This window comes from Volvox carteri (assembly GCF_000143455.1).
Source record: "Volvox carteri f. nagariensis unplaced genomic scaffold VOLCAscaffold_10, whole genome shotgun sequence".
NCBI lineage: Eukaryota > Viridiplantae > Chlorophyta > Chlorophyceae > Chlamydomonadales > Volvocaceae > Volvox > Volvox carteri.
The window spans coordinates 959,078-972,896 of NW_003307553.1; the positions used below are offsets into that span (position 1 = coordinate 959,078).

The 13,819-nt window shown below is 52.4% G+C and overlaps 2 protein-coding genes across 2 annotated transcripts; one reads left to right on the forward strand and one right to left on the reverse strand.

The window, feature by feature from the left end:
• Positions 1-2,764: 2,764 nt before the first annotated feature.
• Positions 2,765-6,184, reverse strand: VOLCADRAFT_116852 (uncharacterized protein; the record flags this gene model as incomplete). The annotated part of the gene is made up of 6 exons (XM_002948541.1): positions 2,765-3,145; positions 3,485-3,545; positions 4,510-4,635; positions 5,067-5,142; positions 5,670-5,886; positions 5,966-6,184. 6 exons carry the CDS (start codon positions 6,182-6,184, stop codon positions 2,765-2,767), a joined length of 1,080 nt encoding a protein of 359 aa, XP_002948587.1.
• A 503-nt stretch (positions 6,185-6,687) lies between these two features.
• On the forward strand, positions 6,688-10,127 carry VOLCADRAFT_88831 (uncharacterized protein; the record flags this gene model as incomplete). The annotated part of the gene is made up of 6 exons (XM_002948409.1): positions 6,688-6,901; positions 7,541-7,590; positions 7,662-8,057; positions 8,678-8,914; positions 9,423-9,630; positions 10,030-10,127. The coding sequence occupies 6 exons, from the start codon at positions 6,688-6,690 to the stop codon at positions 10,125-10,127; spliced, it is 1,203 nt and encodes a 400-aa protein (XP_002948455.1).
• Between the last annotated feature and the right edge of the window lie 3,692 nt (positions 10,128-13,819).

Here is a 13,819-nt window from a genome sequence, read left to right on the forward strand (position 1 = left end):
ATAGTACGAGAATACGAAAACATAAACGAATGAAAAAATCCATTTTGTTTTATATTGACGACTCCGCGGTAGCTGCGGATGGACATTGTTTTTTTTGCTTTCAGATCACCCGAGGGGGTAAATAATGTTTAAACCCTAAGTACCGCGCTATCGGCAGTGAAGCTTGTTTCGCTTTGTTTCGCTGTGGGGGAGTGTCGCGAAATGCATCGCATCGGATGCCGCGACGACGACAATATTTCACCTTTCACGGAATTATGGGTACGGCAGTTTGTGTTTTGTACGGCATGCCGTGACAATGCGATCGTTGCCTGGTCCTCGATGTGGGTTCTTTCGTTTCTCAGAGGGCAGAGCAGGCGCGGTGATACTGAACTGGTGCTGCCCAATCTTGTGGCCGTATGGTCGTATGGACGAGCAGTGCTTGAGCTGTATGGTTTAGTCACGCAGCCTCTTATCGTTCTTGATGTCCTTCCGGCGCGCCGTTGCTCTTGCCCCGTTGGTAAGGACCTTTGCAATTTTATCCTCTAGGAGGGCTGTCGGCGTTTTGTTTCTGCTTTTGTGTTTGTTTTTTTTCTGAGGGAACGGGAAAAATTTGTTACGAAGTTTGGAAGACTTGTTGTTATGGCTTTTATCTTTCGTCAGTTGGTCAAAATTAGCGATGCAGTGGACAAAAAAAAATACGAGAAACTAATGGTGGTGTATTCTAAAAGCCTGCTGCCGTACGCTGTGGTACCTTACCCAGCAGCGCACACCCAGGGGACGAGTTGCTCGTCCCACTACCTCCATGCACGCCCTCATTGGCCTTCCGTGCGGCGGCTGTACGGCAAGGGTCCTCCGTATCACCGCCCACCACCTCGCTACCTGCAAACGTCTCTCCTGCCGGGAGTCGAAATTTCAAATTCCCAATGTACGACCATTAGTATGACACAGCGGCATGCGTACGGGAGTAGCGGTTCCGGCAACGGGGAACCATTCGCATTCGCATTATACATACATCAAAGATACGTCCTTCCATAACTGCTGGTGGTGTTATGCTTATCAAAAGAGCTCCTTAAAAACCCGCAATCATGCCCCACTACCTGAGGGAGTTCCTCGCAGATCACAACAGAACGTGTGTGGTTGCAGTGGCTGCTGTAAAACATAGCTTGCAGTACTTAGAAGGCAGGTTACATATTATAAAGCTATGTTCTTACCCCTAATAAATAGCACCGTCCCTAAACAACTATGAAAACGGTCCTCTTCCCTGCGGTCCCTCTTACATAGTACGGCACATGTATCAGCATCTTAAAAAGAAGTCCTTTCAACAGTCACAGCTACTATACACATTCCCAACCGCTTCACTTCCAGACCCCGTATGCCGGCCAGGGAAAAAAAGCTAAAAACGGACCAGTAGCTGAGCACCCCCCCCCTTACCATCAGGGCAGTAGCAGGAGGTCATCACCCCTCCTAGCAGCAATATGACCAACAGGGATGACATTCTGATGATGTCCTCCTGTCAAATCCCTTTTCCTTCGGTATCCATTCCGCCACACCAGCCACCATCCTCAATCTGCACCTCAACAGAGATCATGTATATCTATACATCTATCTATCTATATATATTTAGGTAGCTTAATTCCAATCAACACTTAAACATGAATGCACATCTCCGAGTCGACATACGCAGAGAAATCCTTGTTGATACATTGCACGCGTCACGTGCCGTACAAATATGGACGAGAAGGCAGGAGAAGCCAAAGATCTTAGGAGGCAGAGCAGGCGCAAGCGGAGCATTAAACCACCCCCCAAAGACCCTAAAACCGTAAGAGTCCCGCCCATAATCTAACGACAATTTCCGTAAGACAGAATAGCCGACTTCGAAAGCTCATACTAGGTGGAAAACTTATAATTATGCTGCAAAGGACGATTTCAAATCCAAATTGGCCGCCAACTTGCTGCGAGAATTCAAAGTCTTTAGCTATATCAAGCATCGATTTCGCCATCTATATTTTAGTAGCTTGCGAACAAAGAAAAGAAAAATCTGCTGCATGGCGCCACCGCAACGCGAATACAGATACAGCAATACCAACCCAATTCATCCTTCCTTCCTTATATTTATTTAATCCGCCGCGCTGCTTTACATCATGTGCTTTACATCATGTGCGGATCCATCCAGCAGAGCAGCAACATTATATATATATATATTGCTGAAGGTGCGGATTGCGCGGTATGCGACGTTTCAAGTCCATCCATTCGAACACATTTTAAACAAAGCCTGTTTGGCGCACTAAGCATGTTCAGGAAGAGGATAAGACACCTGCTTCCCGGTTAGGCACCTGGCCAGTAGAAAATGTACATCTGAGTTTTTTTTCTTTTTCTTCTTCCGGAAAGGAAGAGTGACCGACACAGTGACCGACAGCAGCAGGGCGTGGCGAAAGGAACTCCCCCATTGAGAAGGAAAACTTAATACACCCAACCCCTCCCCGACAATCCCTCACTAAAGCTACGAGCGAGTAGTACTAGTCCAGCGACGCGTGTTATGATATGTTTCCTTAAGAATAAAACTGCAGACATAGCTTGCCTGTAGTTCTATCCAGGTAATGTTGGTTAGGAGAGCAATGTCAAGTAGCTGGTGTACGTGTATGTGTATATGTGTCTGGAAATATGTATGTATGTATGTATGTCCAACCGAGCACCAACCACGAACCTCAGTACTTCCCCCGTCCTCCCGCCCCCCCCGCTGTGATACCAACCACCACCATCTTGTCATCACCGATACCCGCCACCATCACGCAACCACCTCTAAAGGTCTGCGCGACTCAACCGCCTCCAAGGGCCCCTCCAGCGGCTCAGGCTCACAATCCTCATACTGCAGACCGTCCCCTTCTCCCCTCGAGAGAGAGGACACCACCTGCAGCTGCTGCCCCTGCTGCTGTTGACACGTCTGCTGCCCCTGCTGTTGTTGACACGTCTGCTGCCCCTGCTGTTGCTGCTGCTGCTTCAGTAACCTCTCGTACTGCTCCTGAACGGACACCCAGCGCCCGGTGCCCCGGGAGCAAATCTCTGCGGGAAGCACCTCCGGGTCGAAAGCCGCCAGCAGCTCCGCGTCCGCTTCCTTCCCGTACACGAAGCGCACCTTCTCCCGTGTCACCGGATCGATGAAGGGATACTGCAACCAACAAGGGCACGAGGCAAGGCAACAAGACATGGACAAGGTAAAGCACAGGAGGCGGTCACCTCAAGAGGGACGTGGGGGTCGGCCTCCGCCTCTGTGGGGCTTCAACATGGCGGGGGGGAGGAGAGGGCGGGGGAGGAGAGGGCGGGGGAGAAGAGGGCGGGGAAGAAGAGGGCGGGGGAGGAGAGGGCGGGGGAGAAGAGGGCGGGGGAGGAGAGGGGAGGAGGGTGGACTGCCCCATATCCCATTCTGCACACAACGCTGTATGCTTTTCCGGGACAGGGACTTGATTTTTTCCCCCTCCCCCGCGCACAAAGCCCGTACAATACCCACCACCAGCTTGTAGATGCCGTAGAATATGTACGGGGCGTTTAGCAACCACAGGGTGTGCAGCCTGCAGCAGCAGCAGCAGCAGCAGCAGCATGCGATATCCGGTAGGGGCGATTGGAGCGATTGGTGCGCGGTGACAGGATGCGGTGGGCATTGCTGTAGTTGAAATGGTATATGTATGTATGTATGTTACATGGTGGTGCGGCGCTCATAAAATGATGGCAGTTGTTCAGTGCGATCCCGGAGATCCAGTTGAGGGTCGACCGACGCCTTCGCTAGACCACCTGACGTCAATCCTTACTTAGTATAACGACATTACTTACATACAGAAGAATGCCTGCCAGAAGGTCCAACTAAACATTGGATACAAATAATAATAATAATAATAATAATAATAATAATAATAATAATAATAATAATAATAATAATAATAATAACAATAATAAGCGACAAAGCTGGCCTCCACCCGGCCTATACCTACCGAAGGAAGACTTATTTCAATTGCTTGCTTGGTACCCTTTGTAACGTTTGGTGATGATTTCTCATGAAACCTGCTGTACGCCTCTCAATCAATCGCGCAAAGCCGTGCCGCCGCTGTCTTACGCTGCTGCCCCTGGGCCGCTAACCGCCGGTTCCATTCGCCCATCAACTGGATATATAAGATAATATCCAGTCAAAGCACGTCAACCACGTCCGTCAATCATGTATATACCTTGTCAAAAGGACACCACAACACGAAAAAAAAATCAAAGCCTGTCCCTCAAGGTGATTGATAGCAATAAAAGGCTACTATCCTTTTCTTGTCTTGATAAGAATTATTTAAAATCTCTCCTACACTCAACCTGAACAAACCCACACACGACATGCAATTCATTCTATGTTTCGCAATTTCGCCATCATCGCCTTACCTCGGCTCATATTATTATTAGAGCACCAATACTACAAAATCCATACGCACATCACGATACACCTGCCGCCGGGAAGTTGACGCGAGGAAATCCAACCGCAGCTTCGCCGCCGATGCTCACCCCACTCCCGCATTGCCAGGAAGTTGCTCGACAACGGGAATATCCACATCAGGACTATTCCACTCCACCACCACCACCACCGCCATCGCCAGGAATATCATTACTAAGCGGCTCCTTTGCTTTGCCCTGCATGCCCGACCCAGATAATACAGAACTCGAGGCCGTTGTCCAAGCGTCCAAGGCGAAACCCAACTTAAGTACGTGTCTCGAAGTCTCGAAGTCAAACCATCTAAACCACCAAACTACCTCATCATACCAACTCATTGGTGCTTTCAATGGGGCCAAACAAATCGCCTGCTGTTGGTCGTGTTTGGTTGAAAACCCCAATAACGTTTGTCGGACTGGTTCTCCAATCCGAACCGTTAAACCGTCGCAGCGGCAAGTTGCTTAACTAGGCAACAACGTGCAACTCCTGCTGCTGCATGAATCCTTCCCGCACACACCCAACCAACCCCCCACGCACATACAGGGATCAACGGCCAACAAGAGATAGACCTGCCGCGCGGAGGCTACCTCTATCAGTGAGAATATATATTTTAGAGACAGGGAAATCTTACCGTTCCGGGTAATGGTGCTGCAGCAGATCGAAAACATTGCGTAGTGTGGCGAGATCGCAATTCGACGGCTTGAGACCTGAGGACGCCAGAAACAGATGCGATGGAGACTGTGGTGATGGCCGAAAATGAGTTCCCAGGGGAAGATGGAAGATAACTACATGCAACTAAGCGCAAAAGAGACAGCTGCCGCCGACGCCCAAAGCCGCGATTCCGTGGAGGATGATGGGTTGGCTATACGCACCAATATAGAAGGTACGCACCAATCTAGGTTCAGTATTATAAGATTAAAAGGATCAACAGCTGTGGACACATCCAACAGCAAACAGACAAATTAATAGAAAGGGATTGACGTAAAGTCAGGACGGTGTTCGGGTGCGTGCTTGTGACTATGTCGGGCTGCTGTGCGGGCTATATGGCACGATGGCAGGGAAGGGCGAATACCATGTAGAACTTCTGTTGCTGCAACGGAGTAGAATGATATAAAATTGCAAAATCCTGGAGACGTGATTGGTGACAGGGAAAATGCAAGGTTTAACATGTACTCTTCGGTTCCAGTGGCAAACAAGGCAGCTACAGGGCCGGCTAGCGGGGTGCCATGCTCACCTCGGAGGTCAAAAATGCCATTCAATTTTCCGTCCCAGTCGGGCTTGTTCGATCCAAGAAGGGTTGCACAGTCTAGCGAGTATGCGATAAATCGCTTTGATGCCTCGGCATCCTTTATTTGGTGGCGGGATACAACGACGATACAGAACGGGCGGCCAGACTTATCAAACCCCGGAAGAAAGGCCTTGTTTTGGTTTATGTCGTCTTGAACTTCTTCCTGTTCGTTGACAATCATAATTGGTACGTGAGTAAGAGCCTTGTCATTAGCTGGCTACAGAGCTGACGGCACTGCTTACAGTGACGACGCGTCCCTTTGGGACAAACCCCACGCGCCAAGCAGCGTGCGCTCGTAAATCCTTTGCCGCCTCCTTGACATTGCCTTTTCGGGCGATCAGCCAACGCCGCAACGTCTCGGTTGTAAGGCCGCCCTCGCCACCGGCCCGGAGTTGTTCGTCCACTTCCAGACCACAGAGCCGGCGAAGCTCCTCCAATTTCACATCATCACACGTTGCCATCTCCTTTCCACAACGAGACCGAAACTGCTTGTGAGATTATGAATGCAAGTTACAAAACCTGAAGATACAAAGTCTGCGAGTAGTTCTAGAAGCGTGCAGACAATAAGTGCGTGTACGAATTGAGGAAATGAACTCCGGTGTGACTCAAGAGATGTACAAGTTCCGACTTCCAAGAGCCTTTGTTGCAACCAATCAACCGTACGGCGATTTGCAGAAACAGACCGGGAGAACCCTCCATAGGCTGGACAAGGAACTTCATGTCTTCGAGAATGTTTTATTATAATTGTGAGCTCGTTATCTCTCCATACGCTGTCTTGCCGAGCCACACGTAGACACGTTTCAGGCCAATACTATCGAGCCCACCACTCTGGTAGGCGCAACTAATGTGCTGGAAAATTAATACGTTGTGTTAACTTAGGGTTTTAACTTAGGATTGGCAGCGAACACGAGAGAGAGCGTGATAACCTTGCGTCCGTGGCGGCGGGGGAACCGTGTCGGATGTTATGCAAGCATACTTAGCTACTAAGATGTTAGCCACTTTCGGTTCAGCGTACATGCTCACCGGTGGGTGCAGGTCCTTGCAACCCGACAAAGGTGACGATCAGCTCTCGAAGTATAGCACCCAACGTCCCTCATCGCTCTTGCTGTTTGCTTGCTTGATCATGTTCAACCTCATTCGCTCTTACGATAATGCACATTCGCGCCTGGGCTTGCAAGGTGCAGTACCGCTTGAATCGGATTTCGGTTAAACTTACGTCCGACACGTACGCCCTCGCAGCAGCCCGACGCCTGAATCCTGGCGACTAAGCTCTGATGTACTGCTGCTGCTGCTGCACGTTAGTCGGGCCCGTGGATCTCTCTCTGGGCTTTTGAGCCAGACGACGAGGTCGCCCCAAACGCTGGGCGACGCCTCGTCGCGATCTGCAGCCTCAGCGGGTGCTATCACCACAACCCCGTGGCTTCGCTGAGCTCCCTGCCCTGCCCCAACCCAACTCGGCCACTTCAGCCACAAACCGCTCTCCAAGCACAGCCACAAACTGCTCTCCCTTCCTCACGCCAATCAGCTCATCTCCTCCTGCAACGGCTTCCTCGTGCTAACCACAGCCGCCTCGTCCTCGACCGGAACCCCGCTTCCCTTCACGGCCGCTTCCCTCCCCCACCTCCTTCTGCTCCCCCACCTCCTTCCCCTCCTCCTTTCCCTCCTTTTCCATCATCGCCATCACCACCACGATCGCCCCCTTATTGGCCCCGTTCCAACACCAGCACCAACTCCAAATTCAACTCCAGCGGCGTTCGTCCTCCTATTGGCCCCGTCTCCCATCTGGGTCATTTCCGCCTCCGCTGCCGCTTCTGCAGATTCCGTCGCTTCCCACCGGCACACCTCTCCGACCTCTTCGACCTACTTTGTAAGCTACACTACTGCTAGTCCTCACTCTCCGCACTCAAACAAGCACACATCCCCTTTTGCATGGCGGAGGTCGCCAACGGCGGCGGCGGCCGCGCCGCCGATAGCCATCTCGGCGGCGGTGGCGGCGGCGGTAGCAGTAGCGGGGAGAACGGGCGTCTCCGCGACTGCGACACGGCCCCCGAACGCATCTGGTCCATGTTCAACCCGGTGGAAGGCGAGGCGGTGGTCAATGCGCTGCGTCGCTGGCAGTGTTCCTTTGGATTTCGAAGCCGCCGTATTCACAACATCGATACGATTCTGGATCCATATGTACGACTGATTCTGGATCGATGCCTGCCGGCGTCTGTGGAGCGACAGCTGTGTTCAGAGCCTTTGGATGCCCTTTTGAATGCCGTGATTGCCGTACGGACTAGCGTCATCGATGAGAGCCTTATGCGGTGGTCGCACCAGGAGGGTGTACTGCAGGTGGGTGTTTTTTTCTGTTAGCCGTACGGCGGGGAACGAGCCCCTGGGGAGGAGTTTGGGGGCGCTTTTAGGATGTGGCTGCGATAGGGGCCGGGTGAGGGGGGTAAGACGAACCAGCGACGATTGAAGCAGAGATACCAGACATATAGACGGATATTAGTCCAGGAGAGTAAGACAGGAACCGTGTGGGGATATTTACTGACCAATAATATCGGTAATATGATAAGACAGGTGGATAGATATTGCATCACACAGGTGTATTTAACCCTAAGGAGGTACTGACCAGTAATGACCAGTAGGATAGCAGGGGGGTGAAAGTGTGTGGGGGGGAGGGGGGGGAAATCGGGCGGGGGGTTCCGGGGATTTGTCAATGAGGGTGTGTATTTCAACAAGTGGGGATTGTGTGATTTGTGTCGCTGGGATTCGGGGCTTATGGGTGGTGGCCATAGCAACTTCCATTAAGCCATGGACGCCAACAAGGCATGGAACAACATATAGAGTCCATGTATAGAGTGATGTATATTCTGCATACATACATACATACATACATACATACATACATACATACATACATATATACATACATACATATATGCACCCGATACACCACCCATACACAGCTGATCAATGTGGCAAGCGGGTTCGACACCCGCGCCTGGCGGCTGCGCTGGCCGGCACGCATGAAGATTTACGAGATCGACAGCGCCACAGTGCAGGCGCAGAAGAGCGCTGCGCTGGGCAACATCAGCACCTCGTGCACCCGGGCGGCGCTGGTGGGGGGAGTATTCAACCTCGGGCACGTGCTCAAGAGGCTCACGTTGGTTGGGTACGACCCGACCAAACCCACTTTATGGCTGGTGGGTGGGTAGTTGAGTGGGAGGGAGGGAGGGAGGGGGGTGAGTGAGTGAGAGTAGGGTGGTTGGGTTGCATGGTTGTAACCTTTTCAGGTAGTCTTGGATTTCGGGGGGGGGGAAAGGCGGGTTACATTTCGCCTCCCCCTACTCCTTCTCTATTCCGACACCAACACACTACGACCACCATAAACAACAGAACAGAACGATCATCAACGATAATAGGTCGCTGTGGTGGTCACGAGCAGTGCTGTTTGTATTGGTGCTGATGCTTACAGCCCCTCCTCCCCTTCCTCCTCCTCCCCTTCCTCCTCCTTCCCTTCCTCCTCTTCCTCATCCTTCCCTTCCTCCTCTTCCTCATCCTTCCTTTCTCCTCCTTCCCTTCCTCATCCTTCCCTTCCTCCCCTTCCTCCTTCTCCCCCTCCTCCTCCCCTACCTCCTCCTCCACCTCCTCCTCCACTTCCTCCCCCTCCTCATCCCTCCCTACCTCTCCTGCCCTCCCGCCCTCTGTCAGGTGGAGGATGTTGTGGAGTACCTGCTGCCCGCGCACACCTCCTACATGTTCGCCATCATGGCAGCGCACTGCGCACCGGGATCAAGAATGGTGGCCTCGCTGTCGGATGTGAAGCTCAGGGACCTGCTCAGGCGGTACGGACGTACGGCACATCTGGTGGAGGATTTTGAACCGCCGGGGATTGTGCTCAACCGAATCTGCGCGGCGGGTAAGTATGTGGTGTCGTACGGTACGGCATTGTGGGATTGCGGTACGAGAATGCGGTGGGAGGCGGCGTTGCGGCGCTGGGCCTTGGGCACGTAGATGCGGGTTTGCTGATGTGTGTGAATAGGGGTGAGTGAGATGAACGGGGGTTTGAAAGATGTTGTGGTGTCCGTACGCCGTACCCCGTATACCGTACGTACATACCTCATACGGGAGGTGTTTTTACTTGTCCGAGTCGGCCCTTGAAGATAGTTCTTTCCAACGTATCTTCCCAACCCTTCCCCCTTATCATCATCCCATGGGCCCCTTTTGTTTCTTCTGCATCTCTCTCTCCCTCCACTCTCTCTCCTCTCATTCACTCACTCCCTCTCCTCACTCACTCACTCACCCACTCACCCTCCAGGATGGCACGCGGAAGTCCTCCTGCCCGGCCAGCTTGAGGACCGTTTCGATGTGGACCTCCACAACTGCCTCTACCTCGTGCACGGCACCAGGCTGTAGCAGGTGCAGGTGCAGACGAGGTGAAGCGCTGAGGTGAAGCACGGGGCCACGGGGGCTGTAGCTGTAACGTAATGTATTTAAGGCGTCGTAGCAGACGATGACGGTGACCGGAGCTGTAGTCCACTGTGGCGGTGGAAGTGCAGCGCTGACCGAAAGACCGTTGTCGTAACCGAAGGTGTGAAAATGGACATACAGATAGACAGACAGACAGACGTGGTTATCAACGGCAGCAAGACATCTTTGGGGTGGACTGGGACGCATTGACTGCAGCGGTTTGGGGTTTTTCAATCCGACAGACACGTATCACTCGAGTGTTTTGTCGTATGTAAAAGGCAGACATCGTCATGAATGCTGCTGTAGCATTGCATGAGCAGAGAGTACGGCTGTAGTACAGTTGTAGTGAGCACCGCCCCGTGGGTCTCATGTGCTACGGCGAATGGGAACTGCCGCTGCTGACGCGCCGCGTTCCTGTAGTGTGTGTTGCACCTGTCTGTATGTCTGTTTCGGGTATTTGCCCGTCTGTATGTCTGTCTGTTGCCGATTGCCAACACCGCATATGTGTGTGTATCGGTGCACGTGTCCATGATTGCTGCATGTATGTATGCATGTATGTATGTGTGGCACTAAGAAAACCCAGATCAGGAGACGGATCGTTTGTCCAACTATTTATTGGACTACGTTGCTTTGCCGGTCGCGTGCGGCGGCTGCTGGTGGCCCTTCCCCGTCTGCTCACCTACCTACCGACCGACCCACCTACCTACCTACCTAGGTACGCAGGGGCCCCTTCCCTCACTATCTGCGGCATCACTGCGGGTACTCGGGGGCCGTTGGTAAAGCACCTGCACAATGATGTCAAAAAGGCAGTCCTTGAGGGGACCTTCTTGACACTCCTTTGTGCGTTTTGTCGTTTTGTCGGGTATTAAAACCGGACACTTTGCGAAGAAACGAATCAATCGAAGATTTTCTGGTCGGACTCTTAGTGGTGTGGTGGCGGTGGCGGTGGAGTGAGGAGGAGGTGTGGCGAAGGTTGAGGTGTGAAGGGACGGGGAAGGGCGGGTTGTGCAGGGGGGCTGGCCGCCTGTCTGTCTGCCTGCGTAGAGGTACCCGCACAGATTACCAGACAAACAGACAGACAGACAGACAGACAGACATCGAGTGGCAGGTGTGCGCATGTTCCTTTATCAAGTTCTCGATGGGGAGGGGGTTTGGGACTGCGGCTTTCAGTCCAGCGGCCGTCCACACTTAAGTGCTACAGAGTGTTGTACACAATGGCCGTACTGTACGGATTAGCATGTGCCTGGGTTGTGCTTGTTTGTTGGTGCAAGAGGTCTGGCAGGACCGTACACCGTACACGTCTCTACCCATGTTGTACATCATGGTTGCTTTCTTTCTCCCCCCCTTCCGGGGTCCGTAGCAGTCGTGTTCGCAGCTGCTGCCCCCAAACGCCCGCTGTATAGATTTCTAGAGCTCATCTTGTTTGAACACGTTGTTGCCGGCGGGCTGTGTGTAGGCGCTGTAGGGTATTGGGGATGAAGATATAACGGTTCCACGTGTGTGCGTCTGCCTGTGTGTGTGTCTGTGTCTGTGTGTGTGTGTCTGTGTGCATGTGTGTACGAGCAGTTGCCTTGGTGGCGATGTGCTGGCAGCGATGAAGTTGATGAGAAGGGTTCTGTTTGACGACTGGCGAGATGGTATCCATCGAGTTCGTTAAAGCGCTGCAGAGCGCGGTTAGTTTTGGTAGTTGGTACGATGACACAGTCCATCGTACCAACTGTATTATAAGGCATGCCCATGGAATGGCAGGCGGGGTATGCAGCTGCTTGCTGCGCGCGCGCGTGCGTTTCGTCGTACACTGCCGCGGGCGGGGTACGTTGTACGGCTTAGTAGCCGAGGGTTGTACGGACCATGTCCATCGGACGTGCATCTTACACAGTGTCGTGCCAAGCTCGACTCAATTATCTGCACGCGTTTGTGTATGTATGCATGTATGTAGGTATGCATGTATGTTTTAAAGTTTGTGCTGTGGCCGGTAGGTGTGGCTGTGCGGTACAACCGTGAATGTGTATGGGGGGGAGTGCATCGGTCGAGGCAGGGGGCATCGGAGCCCTCAATGAGGGAAGGGAGGAAGGAAGGAAGGAGTAGCAGTACCTAACCACTGCTACTCCTTCAGGGGGGAGAACTAGCCCGGGCTCCCATGGGTGATTGGTGATGCAATCTGAAACTTGATTGCAGGACCATCCTGGCAAAACCCAGTATCTATTTCTTTATTCACTTATTCGTTAAAACAGTGGACTCGCGGCCTCACTGACTGATAGGTCGGCGAAGACAGAGCCCGCTGGTGGTCATGTGCTGTGTAAGCAGAAGGAAAGCAGATTGTATTTTCCGGACTGGGAATATAAGTGTGTGCGATGAAACGAAGAATCAAATGATTATAACTCGTTATGCTGTCGTAGGTTTTGATATTAGTTGTTCGTTGCAGTCTATGAGAAAGTGGGCGACAAAAGTATGCGTAAAAATGGGGTTGGTCTGCTATGGAGGGGTTGCTGCTAATTGTTGTAGTGTTGTGGCAGGCGGCGATACCCGAACGTATTCCTTCCCAACCGTTGCTTTTACCGCAGTTTCCTGTATTCCAATCCATTTCCTGTGCAAGATGAAAGCCTCGAAACGTGGAGAGGTGATGCGCGTGTGAGGAACGTAATGCGCAATTACTTAGGACGGCCCTTCTCCCGTCATAAGCTGCATCAGCAAACGTGTCGACAACTAGCGCCCTCTACTATTACTGTGGAAATATCAGGACAAAGCACAAGTACCAGCCGGACTGGCTTCCCCTGCTAACACCGCTTAACTGTGCCAAGCCTGCATTATCTGCCTGATGTATAATCTGCCCATAGAGTGTTACACCGCTTAAGTTGTCAGGCCTCAAAGGAGACACTACGAGAGAAAACCGTGAAGGGAAGAGACGGCTCGCGCGAGGAATTTTCGCATCACCTAATGTGCATATGTACTGCGCCTTGGCGTCCCGAAATTGCCAAAATTACGACCCTTACGGCGACGCAATTCCCTGCTTGCCTCAGCCTCCTTCGATGAGGTGCAGGAGGCCCGTGTCTGTGCCATTCTCAACTGTATCAATCTCGGTACGGGCTCCCAAGTCGGGGCGGCGTGGCGTGATTCCGAACCGGTGCATGCTAGACGGTCTATGGCCGTCACTATGAATGGTCCGTTCACTCTTGAAGAGGTTGAGGCGGCTTTGTCGTCCCTGTCTAATGGGCGTTCCCCGGGTCTGGGTATGGTTCCGGCCGAGTGCTACAAGTATGCCAAGCGAATCCCTCGTGAAGGTGACGAGGACAGGGTGTCTGTCAATGTTATTGCCCCTGCGATTCGAGACCTTTTCCAGCACATTTGGGATACAGGGGATGTGCCTGACCAGTTTTGCGTGGCGTCTCTCAGTCCGTTATTTAAGAAAGGCGACCCCAGGGTCAAGGACAACTACAGGGGTCTAGCTGTGGGATGCGCCATTGCCAAATGCTATGCCACGGTTCTCGACAGGCGGCTGGCAGCTTTCGGGGATAAAGATGGTGTCCGGTGCCGTTTTCAGGCTGGGTCCCGTCAAAAGCGCAGTACAGTTCATCAGTTGTTCGTTGTTCGTCATCTTAAAAGTCGTTATGAGCGGCCCGGCAGCAATCAGGCCCGTA